This window comes from Cyprinodon tularosa, unplaced genomic scaffold (assembly GCF_016077235.1).
Source record: "Cyprinodon tularosa strain WSP-4 unplaced genomic scaffold, ASM1607723v1 ctg37, whole genome shotgun sequence".
Classification (NCBI taxonomy): domain Eukaryota; kingdom Metazoa; phylum Chordata; class Actinopteri; order Cyprinodontiformes; family Cyprinodontidae; genus Cyprinodon; species Cyprinodon tularosa.
The window spans coordinates 316,278-335,748 of NW_024039085.1; the positions used below are offsets into that span (position 1 = coordinate 316,278).

The window sequence follows — 19,471 nt, forward strand, 5'->3', positions numbered from 1 at the left end:
TGTTAATACTAAAAGATGCTTTTCCCTTTTTTTGCAAAACTTATTGAACTATTTACCATGAAGAAAAAACTGTGTTCAAACAGCCAAAATGTTTACGAAGTTGATAAGGTTGCTCTGGTTTATGAGTTCCAACATGATTTTATCTAATAAGTGTTTAATCTATATATAATTAGAAATAACTAACCTACGTAACTTAACAGTGAAAACCAATGTATCTCCATACTAATAGAAAAAAACTGAGAACTGTTATTATTTACCGTAAACATTTCAACACCTGTGACAAAGCAAAACTAATGTTTCAAGCCAATGGAGAACCAACTTCTATTTTCTATAAATATCACAATCATCACTATCAAGTCATGTTTTGTAAGATAGATAGGCATTCTAAACTTTACATAAATATAAAGGGGCTTTTGGACACGAAGTGACGCGCACACTGCTGCGCTCTGAAATCCATTATTTTCAATGGCATGGGGCGTGAAAGGGCACAAAGAGTTGCACCAAGCATAGTGCAGCACCAAGAGAGGTCAAAGCACGGCAGGCTTAAAGTTAAAATATGCTGAAATTAGAGTGTCATGCAGACGTGCAGTCAACAAAAAGCGATAAGCACAGCACACACTGCGTCCAGTCTAAAAGCCCCAAGATGGGGGGGCGGTTAAACTTTATTTCCCGCTGATGTTTTATGTATGTAGGTCCATTCATCCTTTTTGTTCAAGTAACTAAGAAAAAGGAAAAAGAGAAATAACTAGAAGTCATTTACCTGCAGCCTCCATAGTAGTTATTTTGTTTTCATTGGTGAGGCACCAGAGCATGTTATTCCTTTAGCTCACCACTAGATGGGAGTAACCCTTCAAAACTGAGGCTTTAAAGTGCACATTTATTACTAATCAAAGATATCAGGCCTTTACCTTAAATTTTTGTTTGCGGTTATTCAGCTGTATGTACAAGCGATGAGGTCCATTCCAGTTCCCATAGACAATGTCAGTCCTGCCATCACGGTTGAAGTCTGCCAACGCCACCCCTCTGCCATGCTGCATAGGGTCCTCCACTCCTAAAAATATATACACAATGGTTCTCTTACACTAAATAATAGATATGTAATGTTTCTTTAAATTTACACTGTACATTATCCTTACCAGCCTGCTGTGCAACATCAGTAAAAGTCCCGTCACCATTATTCCTGAACAGGAAGTTGGATCCATACTCATTGTCACAGAAGATATCCGATAGAGTTTGACTAACAATTGGCCCAACAACGACACCTCTCCCCCCTGTGCAGATGGATAAAGTAAGAGAAGATTGCTCTGTAAGATAAAGTGAGGCAGCTACCTAAATGGTGAGATGTTTTTATCAAAAAAATAAAAGCATGGAGCTGTAAAGGTGAAATTGTGTATCAAGGAAACAGAGAGAGATTAGAACCATGACAAAAGGAAATTAAAAGAGATCATTAGAGTGTTTTTGGTCTATTTGCTTAGATCAGTGTAGGTCTTTTTTGCTGACACAGACTAACTCTGATGGCCACAAACGCAGGTAAACAATTACAAAGGGAAGCGCAACTGAACAGTGATACCTCACATACTGAGATGTTTTGCATTAAACAAATCCTAGCAGTACTTTAATCACTAGGAAGAAAAAAAATCACAGTGCACAATGAATATCACCCCATGATTTTCCAGTGACTTCCTATAGAGTGAAGCATATCGCTACAGTTTTTCATCTCAGACCAGCAGTTTAATTATGTAGCTGACGGGGCTTTGATTGCCCTTTCTCTGTGCAGTCAGTGCTGTGAGCCAGGCCCTGCTTCTGATTTACTGGCCCGCTTCATCAGCCCAGACAAATATCACTTGCCCCCAACAGCAATAAACCACAAAATGCCTCTCCAGAGATATGTAACCATCAGATATACAACTTCTCAGGCTGTCCATCTGCTCTGATTAAGAGCAGTTTGATGACAAAGCCATCCAGTGGACATCACTCACTGTACCTCTGAACCAGCTCCCTCTTCCCCCCTGGGTGGATCAAATGATGTCCTTCATGTAAAAAAAAAGGAATCTGAGATGATGAAGATTCATTATGTCGCTCTCAAACCCAAAGTCATTGTCCATTTTGAGAACTTACTGTACCACTGACACCAAGGACTTCTTGGTGGTTACAATAAAGTTTCATTAATGCATGATCTTGGTCTTCGTTATACGGAAACAAATCATAGTTAGGTTCAGCTCTCTGGCATTTACTGCTCCGCTTTTCCGTACATCACTGGTTCAACACTGAATGGAGAGGCTAAGTTAAGGGAATAGTGACTTTTAGGACTCTAAAGCTAGAGACAATGCAACTAATATAGGCTGAAACCTGTTTGTTAATTTTAAACAATATGCATTTAGGGGTTAGGGAGGACATTATGACACAGTAACCTTGTATGAGCTATGGCAGGGGTAACCAATTAAAAATCAGCAAGGTCGGAATAAAGAAAATCATTAAAGTAAAGGTCCATAGACATTTTTAATTATTATCTTTTACTTTAAACAGAATTTAACACTGAAATAAAATGAGTTTTTTTATGAAACCATGCTATACATTTAATTTTTAAATAAAAAAAAATAGAAAAAAAAATAGAAAATGTTTCCATTTTGAAATCTAAAGTGTTTTTTTGAAGTAGAGAACAGCAACCATTCAGTTTGGTATATAGACAATTTCCTGATTCACATATTTTATAAAACACCTGAACTGACTGTTTGTTATTTTTGTTTTTTCTTTTTTTGTGGCTTAATGAAAGAAGTGGACTTTACGCTGTCCTGTAAGGCTTTTAAACCTGAGTTTTAATGGCGACAAAGCCATTCTAAAGCGCATGTCAAGATGCTCATTCGTGAGCCTGTTGTTGTCGGACAATATGCGGTAATTTATTCATGTTTTAAATAAGGTTGGGTCCAGATTAGCCAGCAGGTGGGTCTGGATCCGGACAGCGGTGCGCTAATCCTTGACCTCTGAGCTATGAGAACAGAACCTTTTAAACAGAGTGTACATGTGGAGAAATGGGCTTGTGCATGCTCTTGCATGCATTTAATAGGCGTTCCCTCTTGGGAAAGCAGGGTTCTGCATGTGCATTTTTTTTTTTTAACTGGAGAGGGCCAGTCTTTTAAAAAATTCACAAAAATCCTCCACAATACCTTTAAGTGTGACTGTATGTGAATTTGTGTTCTTGTTTTACTTAAAATGTGGACAAAGTATTTTGTATAATACATATGAGCATTCAACTGGTTTCCACATGGTAAAGTATGGCTTTGTGTTTCACTGCTACAGACTGGCAAGGGTATACCCCGCCTCTCGCCCAAAGACTGCCTTAGATAGACACGGGCCCCACCGTGACCCTGACGGAATAACCAGGAGAAGATGGATGGATGGATGGATGGATGGATGGATGGATGGATGGATGGATGGATGGATGGATGGATGGATGGATGGATGGATGGATGGATGGATGGATGGATGGATGGATGGATGGATGGATGGATGGTTTAATGCATTGAAGCAAATTCAACACCCAAGCTTTTGATTTATATCTTTTTGCAAAGACGTGCCTTCTAATTACTTGTTGACATTAGGACTTGTTTAACCCAAAATGCTAATCTGCGGAACTATTTATTTATTTATTTTATTTTTTGTTTTACAGTGTCCTGTCTGGCAATGTGGCAATAGGAATAATTGTCTTGCTGCCAAAAAGCGAGCCCAACAATCTGTGGCACATTTAGTGGCAAGATAAATCTGTCCTTGTTTTTTACAGTACCATTTCTAGGATCTATTTTTCTCTAAAGATAACTAAATATAAACATTTTTTAGGTAATTATTTTTCTGATTAGCCATTTTCTGAGTTTTGCAAATTAAGACACATCTTGAACAGCTGCTTCTATTTTGAATAGTGACAAAGAAAAATAGGTTTCTTTGTCACGTAAACAAGCAACAGGAAGAAGGAATTAATATTTTATTATTAATAATATATTTGTTCTGTTTATTGTATGAATATTGAATGTAGACAACTATTTAGAATTACTTAAACTAATTTTACAGAAATAATTAGAGATCTTATTTACTGTTGCACTACTAGCTGCCTCTGGGATTTTGTGTAGCTACATCTCTAAGCTGCTGTATTTTTGCAATAGTTCAAGGTGACACTATAGTTGTCATTTACAACAAATAACAGACACTATCAAGGTAACATTGGTGTGGTCTAAGGTATATTTTCTATACCTATGCAGGGCCTGTTCCACCAACTTTTCTGTAAAGATATAGAGGTACTTTAAGATATTTCCCTTAAACAAAAACAACCTCCTGTTTTTGTTTTTAACTTTTAGAATCTATGGTTTCAAATTTCTCATGCTTTTCGGCATAATGCTGTAAGGTCAGATGGCACAAACATATACATTTTACAATTTAGATAAGTGCTTGATACCCACCAATAAGTTTGTTAACTCCAGCTTGTTCTGCAACATTGGAGAGGGCAACAACTCCCTGTGAAAGGTCACTGGCTGCCTCGTCCATCTCTATCAGAGCGTGAGGGCCTACATTTCCACTGGCATAGTTGGCGATGTAGATGGCATAGCGCCCTGTACCCTGCAGAAAAACAACAATATCTTTCATTGAATTACACAGACGCACAAGTTCAGACATATACAAACCAGTTTGGTCATTTGACCTTTCTGGGAATTTTAGTAGTAGAATTTATTGCCCCAGTGTGCCTCTAACAGAGAAGAACCAGATTCTTGGATCGAAAAAAAAATCCTATGAAAAGCAAAGTGCTAGAAAATCAAAAGGTTGACTATAAAATTTATTTTGTATTTCAACCTGTTATGTAACACATACATTTTTTCTCTGTTTGCCCTGTTTTGTTTCTTTAAATCAATATTGCTGTTAGACTTGCTGCAAACTCTACTTCAGTGAAAAAATGCTGTTAGAGAATTCAGAACAAGAACAAATTTTAAAATAGCCTACACCTCAATAGGAGACCAGTTTCTAATTCTTTGGCAACTGCAGTCTTTGAAAACTGGATGCATTTAAACATGACAAAATCATGTAAAATTCCTCTTACATGTGCAGCGCTGTAGGGTTGAGTTAAAGGTTGTATTTAACAAGTGTTTGTTTTTCCCAAAGAAGGCAAACCCCTCAGAAACGGCAGCTTTCAGTTTTGGTAGCAAGGATCAACAGATGCAGATTTTCTTCTATGAATATGGTGTTCTGGGTGACATACTGAATAATGTTTGTTGCTGCAATATTAACTGTTTCTACCATCCCTGTGGCCATTATTTACAGTTGATGTTACAGTCTTTAACTTTGCCTTCTTTATTTGTGTTTCTAATCATAGAAAGTAAACAAGGCCTAGATTTTCAGTGGGTTTTTTTTTTTTTTTTTTTGTGTGTCATTTTAGACACTAAATGTCCTGCTGGTTGAGAAGGAAGGTTGCTCCCACCGGAGATTTATTCATCTCCACAGGGAGTTGTCCTCTCCAGTAGTGCCGCATGCATTCTCAGATTCAGAAATCTCCGCAAAGTCATCAACTCAAAGCTCAATGGTACGGAGAAACCTTTGCTTTACGATATGGCATGTTATGATCAGAGAAAAATGCATTTGATGTTTGGTACATCACATTATTTTAGACAAAAGGCCGAATGACTGACTAAAATAAAAGAAAATAAGTGAAATGGTTTTTGATTTATAAAACTATTTTTTCTGCTCTTTCTCTCTTTAACTGTAACTATTCATCACCTTTCCTCATCAACCAGTCTCTCTTCTCCCTTTAACTTCATTCACCCTGCTTTTTACCTCTTGTCCCTTCTTACTCAGCTTGGCACTTCTTGCTCTGCCTCCCTTTGGAGATTAATTTCACACTCCATTATCAGTCAGTCCCTGCAGACACAAACTCACAGACGGAACCACGCTAATAGACTATACACTCGATTTAAATGAGCTTTCCCACCAGGCCTAACGTGTTTCCATCAATACGAACGCATGCATGTATGCAAGACCACACAAATAAGAGCCATCTGACCATTTTCCTCACCCTAGTGTACTTATACATATAGTGGAAGGTAAACAAGTCGGGATTGAGGCAAATGCCACGTTACAGAGTACTTTACACACTTTCAGAAAGGTACACACACAACAAAAAAAAACGTAATTGTAATTAAAGACCTGAAAGCCGCTGGCTGTTACTTAACAAAGTTAAAAGTCAATGATTTTTCAATAGGGTTTCACCCAAGGCTAATTTCTGTCACTGAGCCTGGCAGTCAGGATAGTATAACACAAATTAATTTAATCAGCATGAATCCTTTGTGTTTATCAGGGGCGTTGCTAGGCACAAAGCTTTACTGGGGCACTGGCCCCCTACCGCATATGCCCCTTCTTCCATACACAAATACAGACGAGCACACTGCCCCACCCTGATACATTCCTACCAAAATTACTAGTTGAGATATTAATGAGTGTAAGAGCATATTTGTTTTAACAAACATGAACATTTTCAACATTGCAGCTATAAAAAATAAGACATCACCAACTTTGACAAATAAAAAGTTTCCTTATACACATTCTGAAGTAATCATTAATTCCTAGGTTTCAGAGTTTTAGTTCAGGGGAAAGTTTAACTCAACCTGAACTAAGTTTTTCTTTTATTTTTTGAGCATTAAAGTGTACCTCCTATTTTTTCATTTTTTCAAAGCGGTCAATCACTTGACTGTGACTCAGCTTAGAAAGATCTTCCTTTTCAACTGATAAAATAGCAGGATGATGGAGCCTGTCTTGTCCCATTGTGCACCTCAGCCAAGTGTGGATCCTTCTCAACACACTGAATGACCTTTCACAACTACAGCTGTAGACTGGGATGGTGAGGGAGATCTGGATGACCTGCGTTAGTGTGGGGAACATGATGTTATCAAGCAAGTTGAAAACACACTGCATATCCTTGATGATAAGGCTTTCTTTTTCAACCAGGAAAAGTTTTCAAACCATTTTTAATTAAATGAACGTTTTTTTTACTCCAAATTTGTGCTGGGGATAGTGGGACAACTTCACTTGTTAAGGACCATCATGTTTTCCCCCTTAGTCACTAATGTCCCCTTCTTGTTTATAAACGCTGGTTGTTGCATCCTCATCGCCTTCATGGTCCTGTCTCTCCTGTCTCTCACCTGTCTCTTGCCTGTCAGTCTCGCCTCCTCCTCCCTTTCCTTTCCTACTCCAGCACCTTCATTCTCATTCTCTACAGCAAACATTAAAAAACATAAATTTATAATTATGTAAATATCAATCATATTGCTTATAACGTTCCTAATGTAACTAGTTAGCTTAAATCACTAATTCATCTCTCTCATCTTGTTTTACTGCTTCCCTGTCTCTGCTTCGTGTGAGGAATTTCCTGATATCCATCTACAAACCAATACAGTCATTTTCAGTTAGTAGCTGATAAATCATGTGGTTTCACTGGGAAAATAATAAAATTGACAGGTAAGAAACGTTACCAGAACTAAAAATGCGTCGCGGCCGGACAGCGTCCCATCCAACTCAGTTGAGAGCAGCGCCTTAGTTTACCTGCAGTTCATGCAGTGACATGCGCTGACGTGGGGGCGCTAATACATCCTCAATTTGGACTTGACACACTTGCTACGCATTTGAGTAGAAATATACGTCTCCCCCCGTTGGAATTATCGAAATTGATGCATTAAAAAAATGTATTACTGTTGCAAATATTAATGAGATTTATACTGGGGCACAGCTCATTTATACTGGGGCACGTGCCCCAGTAAATGGGGTCTGGCGACGCCGATGGTGTTTATCACCAAAGCCAGGACCACATAAAGATGAAAGACTGACCATGTGTAATGTCATGTTTTATCAACAGAAACCGTTGGTCATTCTATAAAAAAATGAAGATCACCACTTTAAAACATCTGTGTCATTTGAACTTGTTAAGTCCACTTATTATCCTCTGGACTTTTTCCAAGCGGACTGATCCATCAGCTCAACAAGACATCTTAAAGGTAAGGGGGAGGATTTTTGTGAATTTTTGAAAAAAAAAAAACACCCAAAAAAAGACACGCAGATGCACAACCAATGTACCTACTCCTGAGAGGGAACGCCTATTTAACATGTGTGAGAGCATGCACAAGCCCATTTCTCCTTGTGCACGCTCTGTTTAAAAGTTGCTGTTTGCATCGCTCATACAAACTTACTTTCAAAAAAAAAGATTTACATTTTTTCCACTATGTCAGACTCACCACCGGTAAGTGAAAAGGGACATTTAGGAGGACCACTTATTTTGAGGATCCACCTGGAAAAAGAACATCCTCCACTATACCTTTAATATGTCCATCTCATCAGTCATTTAGGAATAATAATGAGACAGCAGTTTCAAGGAGACCCAGATCAGGATCGCCAGATGACAAATCTGCCTCTTCTCTTATTAGATTACTTTAGTTAAGGGTAAACAAAATCATACATGTTAACTACTCAGCTGACAAAGCAGTACACTTTGGCTTCTCTCTGGAGCATCACACGTGGGCAGCAAAAATGAGATGTTGGATCAGCTCGTACTGGCATGCAAGGGTGGGCATCAGAGCTTTGGCTTTTTCTAAAAGAATCACGCCATTAAAGAATATCTTTTCAATCTGCTTGGCACCTGCACCTCCTATCAGTGCTCAGTGAGATGGGACTGTTAAAAAGAAAAAAAACTATTGTAATCCCTGCTGTCCTCTTTCGACTATAACTATCTTTATACCATCCTCTTATTAGAGGAGAACTGTTTGCTGGTGTGTGAGATAAGAGACAAAGACGGAGCATGTCAGTCAGAAGAAGGCAAAAAATGTAAGTGAGAATAGGATAAAAACAAAAGAAATGAGTGGAGGGAGGAAACCACTACAGGCAGAAAGCAGAAGCGTGCAGTCATCACTCCCTCCCTCTCTTTGTAGGATGCATTCTGTAAAACAAACGAGCTTTTGCTTCTGTAATTACAGTGGTGCGATGGACAGAGGAGAGAAAATAGCGCACCATTCGCCCAAATGAACTGTCAGAGCACATGCTGAGAACGGTCCGCGTAGGCAGGGCATGACTTATCACTGGTAAACAAACAGAAGCAACCGGGCATGTACGCATAAGACACTAGTAGGAGTGGTTGTGTGTGCGTAGTAGACTTCATACTGTACTCTACTGGGTACGTGTGTGTGAAGTACCTTTCTGTCCACACAGGCCACAGAGCGCCCAGCCATGGGGTTGGCCACATCGCGGTGTTCATTTATATCGTCATTCAGTAGGTCCTCAAAGCGACCATTGCGAAATTTGAACAGCTTGTCGGAATATGTTGCCCGACCTTTATGCAGGGGTAAGGAGTTAAAAAGACAAGTTTGGATGAAGCAAAGAGGGGTTTCTGAGGCATGATAAATGCTGCCGGTAGAAACAAGAATATAGAGTTGGTGTGGTAGAAATGTGAGTGTGGAGTTTTTAGAAAAATGACAGCAGTGAGGTACTGCGGTGTTAGCAGCATACTCATTGCAGCTCTATATGATTTATGGCAGCACAAAGCTTATCTGTTATCTGAAGAAGACTCAGATAAGATAAGCTGCTTACAGATTGTCCAACTTTAGATACAGTGAGCAGACTATGTGCCTTTGTAACCGCTAGTACTGTACCAGAGAAAGCGTTGTTGGTGTTAAGGACATAAATCTCTTCCCGTCCATCTCCATCAATGTCACATGCTGTCACTCCAATGGCATTGCCTTGACGGTCCCTCAGGGCATAGAATGGGGAATTCTGGTCATCAATGGCGATGTTGATGAGTCCTTTCCTCTGTTTGTCGTACTTCAGCACCAGGTTCGGACCATTGTATCTGTAAACATACAGAGGCCAAGCCTATTATATTTCATGAAGCAAAGGTAATCGACAACCGAAACCGTCCTCATCAAACGTTGTAGTAGTTGCTTATTTCTTAATTAGCATTTTGTATTTGAGCAGGAATTTAGTGAAACTATATTTCAATCTTTTATTTATTATAGGGTCTGCTGTAGATGGTCAGGAGGAAAAAAACATACAAAACAAACAAGACAATACAAATGCACTTTACAGCCTTTTAAATTGGTTGTTAGAAAGTGAAGACCAGACTGGGTATAATAATAAAAAGAAAGAAACAATTTCTTATGTAGCATGAAACCTCTTTGCATATGTATTTTTTTAACCTTTCCCATGAGATTGGACATATTGGAAAATCTGTGGATACCTAACCAGAGATTCCGTGTCGGTAAGAATTCAAATATAAAACTTTATGTCTGTACCTTAAAACAATAGGACTACATTTAATCAATTCAAGCTTTAGAATTTCTCTCGCCATATATAACGATCTACAGAGATATTGTTGGATCAGACCAGATCTAGCTTCTGTATATTTTTTCACGCAATCACACAGGGGCCACCAAAGTTTTTAAGGCTGAGGAATACTTTATGAATACTGAGTCAGAGTTAGGGCTACCAATACTGACCTATGAACTGTGGGGGATCAGCGTTCAACTTAACTTCATATACAATAAACATATTTTTATTGTTTCTTTTAATTCCTAATTTTCTTTCAGATATTGTCATTTTGAAATCTCTATTAATGCTTAAATGCTCTGTATGATTTAAATGATGAAATGCTCTATAAATTATTAAAAAAGAAGAGCAACACCATAGAGTTGTGCTGTCGTCAGAAGACACTGTGGGCACGCCATGTGGCCCCTGAGGGCCCCTTGATGCCAGCGGGCACCACGTTGGTGACCCTTGTGTTATACATTAAAAACATTTTTATAGCTAAACAAATGCATTTATTTATTTGCAATGAACAACATAAATTTGGCATTGGACTTCAACCCTTGTAGGACCTATTCTATTTTTCAAAAAAATAAAAGCATATAAAAAATGAATAATATTTTAAACTCTGACAATTTTTTTCTTTAATCTTTTTTTGTGAAGAACATAAATTAGGAATAATATCTGATGACAACCCCACTGTCCACCCTCCGAAAACATTTATATCACATTGATAATGTCCGCGTCATCTGCAACCAGGCCGGATAAATGTACATACCTTAAATTATTTATTTATTTCTTAACCTGTGTGATTCCTGTCATTCTGTATCTAATATGTCTGAAACATTTTAAAAAACGATACAAAGTTGGAGCACTGATAGCTGTTTGCTTTCACTTCATCCCCTTTTCAGATCTCTGTGTGATGGGATCCGACAGATGCACTTTGTGTGGGGGGGTTAATACATACATTTTAAGTTTTAGTTGCTAATCAGATTGAGATGGCAACTTTATTTTGTTTTTCAGAAATGCTCTAATAAATCAGTTTTGAAGATAGAGAGTGTCTGCTAACATATAAGGGGGCTTCTCAGAGTGTGAGTACCCAGTTTTTGAAATGAAAGAGTGTGACACTGCAATTTAGAGGTCAAAAATTACACTATTAAGCATTTTTTTTTTTTTACTTTTTGTGAAATTAAGTAACTGTGTTACATTTTAAAAATAAAATGCAGTGAGTCCACTTGGTCCTCTACATTTTGACTCTTTTGGGCTTAACAAGCCCATCTTGGTTTTGTACACTGTCATTTTTCTACTAAAAAAATCATCTGTTTCACTTTCTCACACAAGGACACGGCTTCATAGTTAAACAGAAATACATTCTGAACTTCAATTGAATAACCTCAATTTAAAAAAACACTACGGTACATAAATGTGACTCTAAACAAACAGACCAGACACACCCGTGTCTGCCATGTCTTTCAAGGTCCTGCATAATAAATTCTCTTAATTATGTAATTTAACCTTTCAAGGAACAACAGACCAGCACATTAGGTTGAATGAACATGAATGAACAGGCTGGGAAAATTTTAAGCCTGAATCTGCTGATCAAAATATGAATTAATTCCAATTATGAGCTTTAAAAGTTGGGGTGTTCAACAATAAAGACACTAAACTGAAAATCCAAAAGTCAAAATAAAGATTTCATACATAATTAAATCCTGCAATGTATTAGAAGCTGATAAGGTTGTCAAAAACAAAAGTCCTTCATATTTATTTTATCATTTCCAGCATGAGTCTTGTGTCCTAAATTTCAATTCCAGACATACTTTTAAGATGTTTGAGATTAAAAATGTCTTAATAGATCATTGTTATTATGACAAAAGGTCAGCAACACAAGTTGAATATAAACTATAGAAGCAATTCAAGCAAAGATCCTCCTAATGGCAAATTAAATTACATCCTCCATAAGACTGTGGGACGTTCCTATCCCTGGGATACCTGCTGAATAGGTTGTTTTGGCTAAATTACATTTAGTAAGCATGCTCATTTGTGCTCATCTATATTCTGTTAAGCATTGAAAATCTCATTGCTGCTTCACTGGATAGCATGAGGCTTGGAAAGCTATTCCCATCACTGGCATTCTATTCAATCACATCCATTTTCTTCGGTTCAGTGAACATCAGAGCACTTTAATGTCACCTCTTTTAGTTTTTCACCTTTGTTCTAAGGGTTTAACTTAGGACAATGACAGTGGATTTCAGTTTTAGTCTCTCAAATTAGATAGCACTCCAAATGGTTTCTTTTTGTAAGTATATATACGGTTCACTTTAAAAATGGTATCAAGATAAAAAAAAACAATAAATTTAAGTGAAACACTCCTCTCACCCAGCTACAAATATCTCCAGGTCTCCGTCCCCATCAACGTCAGTGACAGCCATACCATAGTTGAGCTGGCTGGGGTTGTTTTCATAGTCCGGACGGAGAGCCGTCTTGGTTATCGCAGCGAACATGGGCTCTGATCGCTGAGCCGTGGAGTGGGCAGGCAGGAAGAGAAGCAGGCACAGCAACATCCTCACCTGAAGAGTAAAACACACCATTTGCCTCCTCTAATACTGGATCATCTCCTTAGGCTATCTTCTTAGGTTCTGCTGCTTCCATAAGGAAACAGCATATAACCTACACACAGTGATTTTCACCTGTTCACACATGCTTTATATTAGTCTGAAAAATACAAATATATTTAGATTTTTTAATTTTCTGCTATGTTAAGAGACATAGAAGATTGTCAACTTCTGGATCAGTGGTAAGTGGTGAAGTGTCAAGAGTACCTGTACCTGTTCCATACAGCATAAGGTGCTGTTCCTTTCTACTTGTGTTTACCTACGAGTAAGAATTCCCAATACTGATTGAATCCAGCTTATGTGAGAAGCATTCAGGCAGAGATTTTTGCAAAAATAAAGACTAAGAAAAAAAAAACACAGGTCACCTTCTCACAGCTAAAATAAAAGAATCACATCAATGTGTTTTTATAAGCTGACAATTTGATTTTCTCTTATGGATTTATGAACACATCCCTTGTCATTCGCTCTGTGACACCAATGAGACGCTCCCCTCTTTGCTTCCTGACTGCTGCATATTCCCTCCTTCAGCTCTGAGCGCTCCAGTGATGTATGACTCTTTAACGTCTCCTTCAACAATTCAATTTGAGATAAAACTATTGCACTGTTTGCGTAATGCTCTGCAGTGAGATGAAGAGGCACCTCAGCTGACACCTGCAGAAATACAGCTGGGGGCCGCTACTAATTTGAAGGCAAGCTGTGCAGCGATAATGCATACCGGTTATCTGTCAGAAATGTAGACAGTGGCTGTTAGCAGGAAGGGTTAATTAAAAGCAGTTTCTCCCCATTAGAGCAGAGTGTGAAGACAAATGAGCTGGCTAGTTTAGGACGTCAAGAAGTAGATAGAAAAGGCAACACATAATACAAGGAGTAAAGGCTCGTGAAAAGTTATGAAAAAAAGTGATAGAGGGAAAAACTAAAATAGTAGAATTGTGCCTCAGAGTAAATATTTCTTAAGTCAAATCTAAAAGAGGAATTGTTGCAAACAGATCCACTGTGCCGCCTTAAATACTTTACATTGCTTTTACGATTCATCAAACTCCACACCTTATTTGTATGATCATTTGCTGATGTAACCTTAGCATCACCCACTAAGAGCAAGAGATGACACAATGCTGGGCACAAAGTTGATGCATCCTAACTCAAAGTTGCCCATTGTGAAATGATTTGATTGATTTGATTTGATTTTAAGCAAATAGAACTTAGCTAAATGTGACTAAAAGTCATTTTTAAGGCTATGTAGATGTCAGGGTGTGTACAAGATGAGGATGCTGTGCTAAAAACCCTCCTACAGGTAATTTTAATTTATTATTTATTTGACAAAGACCATGTATAAAAACATTAATCTTAAACAGGAGAAGAGATGTTTTGAACCAGATTTAGCTAAGACGACCTTCCATCTGAAGTCACTGGAAGTGTGTACAACAATAAAACAATTCCCAGTACATAAATTACTATCAGCTTATGTATAAAAACACTTAATATTTATAAACGTTAATAAGCCTAAATTAATCAATACTAAACATCTAGGTGTAGTAACCACAAGTAACAGGAATTCTTAGTGACACAACTTATTATTAATAATTAGTTGTTTTTTTTTAGAAAATATCTGTGCAATTAGTGCCAGACTGTTGTAGTGCCAATATGGTGTGAGGATCTGTGTCGAGACCATGAAGGTGTAAATGTGCATACCAAACATAATGTGTACCTTTCAAAGATGTTGTAAAAGAACTAGTTTAATGTAAATATAGTCACTTTCTAAATGATTTCCATATGAAACATTTAAAGGAAACTTTCTAAGGTCCTTAAATATCTACACTGTGCAAAAAAAAAATCCACATAAACATTTTTTAGGTCTTTGGAAGCCAGATCCCGATCAGATACGGGATAATGGGGCCTAAAATCTCTGGCAATAGTATTTATCACGGTTAAAGATGCACCAATTGGATAACGGCTCTGGTATTAACTAATTAGCTGGATCAATATCAATGATTTTATATCAAATATCGGAGATCCAATTCAGTGCACTTTATGGAACTATTAATTCAGTCTTTTTTCTGCGTGTTTGTACATTTATATCTGTGTTCATTTGTTACCCTTTTTTGATAATGTTTATGTCGAGGCTAAAGCCTTCCCTCACGTGGCAAGATAAATGGTTCATTTTGGTTATCAGTCGATACACTCAGCCAGTAGTACTAGTATCCAAAAACTGGATCAGTGCATCTCTACATACAGTACACTGATACTGCTCAGAACCTGTGGGATGAATAGTTAAACTACTGAGACTGTTTTCCTTTTTCCCGTAGTACATGTTTAGTTACATTTCAGCCTAAAAATGGTGTCAGACCTTTTATAGTTTAGACTTAAAGAATGGTTGAGACCCCAGGGGAATTTTGTATTTGATTATGTCATGAGGTATTACATTATCCAGCCAAGGACATACAGTCACTTTACTCAATGTTCACTGCAGTGAAGACCTAGACATCCCACTCAAGTGAAGTTGTGATGGAACCACAAAGCATTTCACATACTCTGTGATGTTTTATGGTGGGATATCTGCAGGGTCAACAATAATAATGGGAAGCAAAACAATTTAGTTTTTTTTCTAAATCAGTCAAATGCCATATTATAGCGCTGGGGAATAAAAACAATGCTGTTTGATGTTTTTCCATTAGATTATTTATACGAGCGGTAAGAGGCCATTACCACAGCGTGCAACATCAGCATGTGCTTTCTGGAGCGTTCCTGCCCGGCTCTGATCCTGATAACACTGCGACAAAAGAGCCAGCAACATCTTCACTTTTAAACACACACTTCCAGACACTCTTACCCTCTGAAGGACAAACGTCACTGCAGAAAACACACACTCACATATACAGTAGCTACTTCTCCAAACCTGGTGATTTACTTTTATTTTGGCAGAAAACACAGCATTAGAATGGAGATAGTCTATAATATCAGAATGAGAAAAGACAAAAGAGACTCTTCAAACTTAACATGGAATCAAAGACCCAAAGTACATTATCTTAAGCTTTTTATTTTCCTAATGGCATGTTTTATTAGTGAAATAGTTTTACAAGTTTCAATAGTATACTTTTATTAATTAATTAATTAATTTATACCTATCTATCTATAAAAAACAAAGACATATTTCATATACATATATATATATATATATATATATATATATATATACATATACTTTTTATACATAATTCTAAATAGGTAAAAAAGATGAAAACACGAAATGATACCACACTGCAAACATCTATATCTATCCAGCTATGTTAGAAAAGTTTGTTTTTCTTTAAAAACAAAGTAAGACATATCCAGAAAAGCAAAAGCATGATAAGATAAGTTAAAATAAAAACTGCTGCAATCATTACTCTTATGCCACATTTACTCTCTGCCCATGAGCATTTAAAAGGTACCAATGAAGTTGCGACAATTATTCCCACCGCTGGTAGCTGATTAAAATATTTTTACTTGTTAACATGACAAGCAAATTATTAATCAAGGTTTTTTTTTTTTTTTTTTTTTTTTTTTTTTGCCTAAAGCCCCAGAAGTTGCAGTAAATTCTAGAGGAACTTTTATTTTTGCGTCTTTCTCTGCAGGACATCATCTCAGCAGAGCGCAGCTTGTTTCATAGACAGGTTTACTCACAGCTGCAGAGAGGCGCTCCGAAAACTCCATAGAAATCCTGCAGCGACTGGCAGCCAGAGGACGAGGCGTTTAAACGCAAACCCAGAGTGTATGGCTCGGCTAATTGGAGCTGTTGATTCCGCGGATATCAAAGGGTTTTCCCACACATATACACACACACTTTCCCACAACTTCCCCACAAAAAAAAAAAAAAAAAAAAAAATGGTCCATGAAATCGCTGGTGTGAGAGTTTGGCCAGTAGACTGACAGCTTGCTAAATATGTAAAGAAACAGCCAATGAGTTAGCTGGAAAAAGCGAGAGGTGGGCAGGTCCTCAGGTGTTGATCACATCCTCAGCTGGGATAGGGCGCAGCTGGGATGGAGATGCGGAGTTCAGCCTGCTATTTTTTGACTGGATGCTTCAGATCCTGCTCCATGTGCCTATGGGCAGAAAGCTGTTAGGCATCCTGGATGTTTCACCATTTGCTGCAGGATCTGGATAAGTATTTATACACTGGATCAGATCAGCAGGTTTTTTTTTTTTTTTTTTAAACTCAGGCACCAAGTCCTGATGGTTATTAGTAATCATTAAACAAATTCTAGATCTAAAGCTCACCCAGCTCTTGTCAAAAGTACCCAAACCTTTTGAGTTATTTTCTTTGTGATTTGATCATGTTACAGCCACTAAACCTGTGCATTTTATTCAGTTTCATTTACAGTAAATTGGTGCACAATTTAAATGTAGGCAAAATTATACGTAGGCCTACTTTTCAAAAATTATTTGAAATACAAATCTAATTAGACTTTCATATAGATAGATTTAGCTACCTTAGTTCTACTGCCTATAAATAAATAAATAAAAATATCCACCTGTGTATAAGACTTCATAACCATCATTGTTACCAACAACCTCAATAAGTTTTCACATTTATACTGATTTTTGTACAGTCTCTGGGTTGTTAAATAACATGCGGCATGCTTCATTTTTGCACATCTCTGGTGTTACTGCTATTTATTCACATATCCATTACTGTAAAAATGTCCACAGCTGTTTATTTATTCTCCACATGCACAGTATTTATACTGTAAAAACACTGTACAGTACAGTATTTTATAAAACTCAGTTTTTTTAACTCAGTTATTCTGTTATTTTTATACTCTTTTTAAAGTCCACATTTGTTTCACCACTTTTGCTATTATATATATCGTTTGCTGCTGTAACGCCACCATTTCCCCATTGTGGGACAATAAAGGGATTTTCTATTTGTATTCTATTTTCAGTCTTGCCATAAACCCAGGTGTTCTGTAAAGGTTTCTTAGAGAACATTAATTGACACACACCAAAAGGTAATTGGTAATAATGCATTATTCTGAGCTTTTTACATCTTAGGGAGCACAGTAATCCATTGTATTAAAAGAGAAATAGAATGGTACAACTGCAAACTCATTCAGACAGTCGTCCAACTAAAAGTGGCAAAGGGCGTATCATTGAAGGTGATTCCGTTTTCATCAGTCGGGGACAGTCCATTTAAAGAAAACCTGTAAGATGAATATTAAATTGGATCTTTTGGGGAAAGTTGGAAGATTTATGCCTCTGCTGAGCAAAAAGCTAATTTTTATTAAAATTTTGGCACATGTCATATAGGAGATGACTTGTGACTTAAAATTCCTGCATCTATCGGATCTATGAAATCATCTTTAGTAGCTCTAACACTTTTGTTTCATGTCCTGCTCTGCTGACATGAAACAATACTATTAAACTTACTAAAGATGCTTTCAACTGATGTGAACAAGGCTAACAAAGCAACAATATGCAAGTGGTTAAAAAAAAATATTGTACATCAGTCCACACACAACAGTTGAACCATTGTCTATGATATAAACATGGGGGGCGCTGTTAAAGACTACAAAGGGACTGAGACAAAATTGAGAGGCAGGATCGACAGGACCATGACCTTATACATATGGCTGCATATTCAATAGAACAGCTTAGATGCAGCTATAATCATATGACAGAATGGTCACCCTAAATGACAGTGACAAGTATTTCTAAAAAGTATTGACATGGGAGCTGAGAACCAATGTATGGCAGATTTTTTATTTTTAAAATTGAAATAGAATATAATGAGTAATTTTCCTACTTCTTTACAATTATGCACTATTTAATTTCAGTTAAAATCTCCATAAAACTGTAATGCTAGTGGCTGTTGTATAATGCAGTGTGATAAGGTTTAAGAGCTATGAAGAGCTGTGCGTCTGGCTCCCTGTTTATACACTGCATAAAATATTATTAATGATTTAATAATGTAGTTTGAAACCTAACAAGAATAGATTTTCATTTGTGCTTGAATGCAAAATGTTTATTTTCATCTGTAAATAGTAAAATCTAAATATTGACTAAAACTGCATTTTCTGTTTGCTGTAGCACTCTAACTGAAGCGAAAGAAAGCAATTATAGCAACTAAATGCTTACTGAAGAATAAAACAGTAATTCCTCAAATAGCATTTCTATTGTTTAGTAAAGGGAGACAGCTGTTGTAGCTACGTTTAATATTAGATTGGATAAAACAAAAGCCTCCCATTTGCATAAAGGATATTAAAAAACATCAACAGCAATAATATTTAGACATGAACTGATTCTCTCTCAGGATAGTGAGCAAAAAGTTAGTGTTCTTCCTTATAACAAAAGTGAGTGTGTGTGTGAGGAGTTTGCAGGTTTACAGCTGTCAGATGTATAATTCTTATGTCATGCCCCAGTGAGTTCAGTCTTCCAGAGAACCCCAATAAAGAGTTGTGTGTGTGTGTGTGTGTAGGGGTTTGTGTGTATATGTGTGTGGCTGCGTAAAGCCATGGTGAAATGAGATGTTCACATCCCAAGGACGTCTCCCACCATAATTTAAACT

The 19,471-nt window shown here is 37.2% G+C and overlaps 1 protein-coding gene across 2 annotated transcripts in view; it reads right to left on the reverse strand.

Annotated features, from left to right (window-relative positions):
• Nucleotides 1-16,762, reverse strand: part of crtac1b (cartilage acidic protein 1b) — a 35,975-nt gene extending 19,213 nt beyond the window's left edge. For both annotated transcript variants that reach the window (XM_038296248.1, XM_038296247.1), the window contains exons 1-7: nt 16,590-16,762; nt 12,694-12,884; nt 9,666-9,862; nt 9,210-9,346; nt 4,449-4,605; nt 1,137-1,271; nt 909-1,051 (exon numbers count right to left, since the gene is read on the reverse strand). In XM_038296248.1, the coding sequence (XP_038152176.1) occupies nt 909-1,051; nt 1,137-1,271; nt 4,449-4,605; nt 9,210-9,346; nt 9,666-9,862; nt 12,694-12,884; nt 16,590-16,619 (990 nt within the window). In that variant the 5' untranslated portion in view covers nt 16,620-16,762. The remainder of the gene's footprint in view (nt 1-908; nt 1,052-1,136; nt 1,272-4,448; nt 4,606-9,209; nt 9,347-9,665; nt 9,863-12,693; nt 12,885-16,589) is intronic.
• Nucleotides 16,763-19,471: the final 2,709 nt, after the last annotated feature.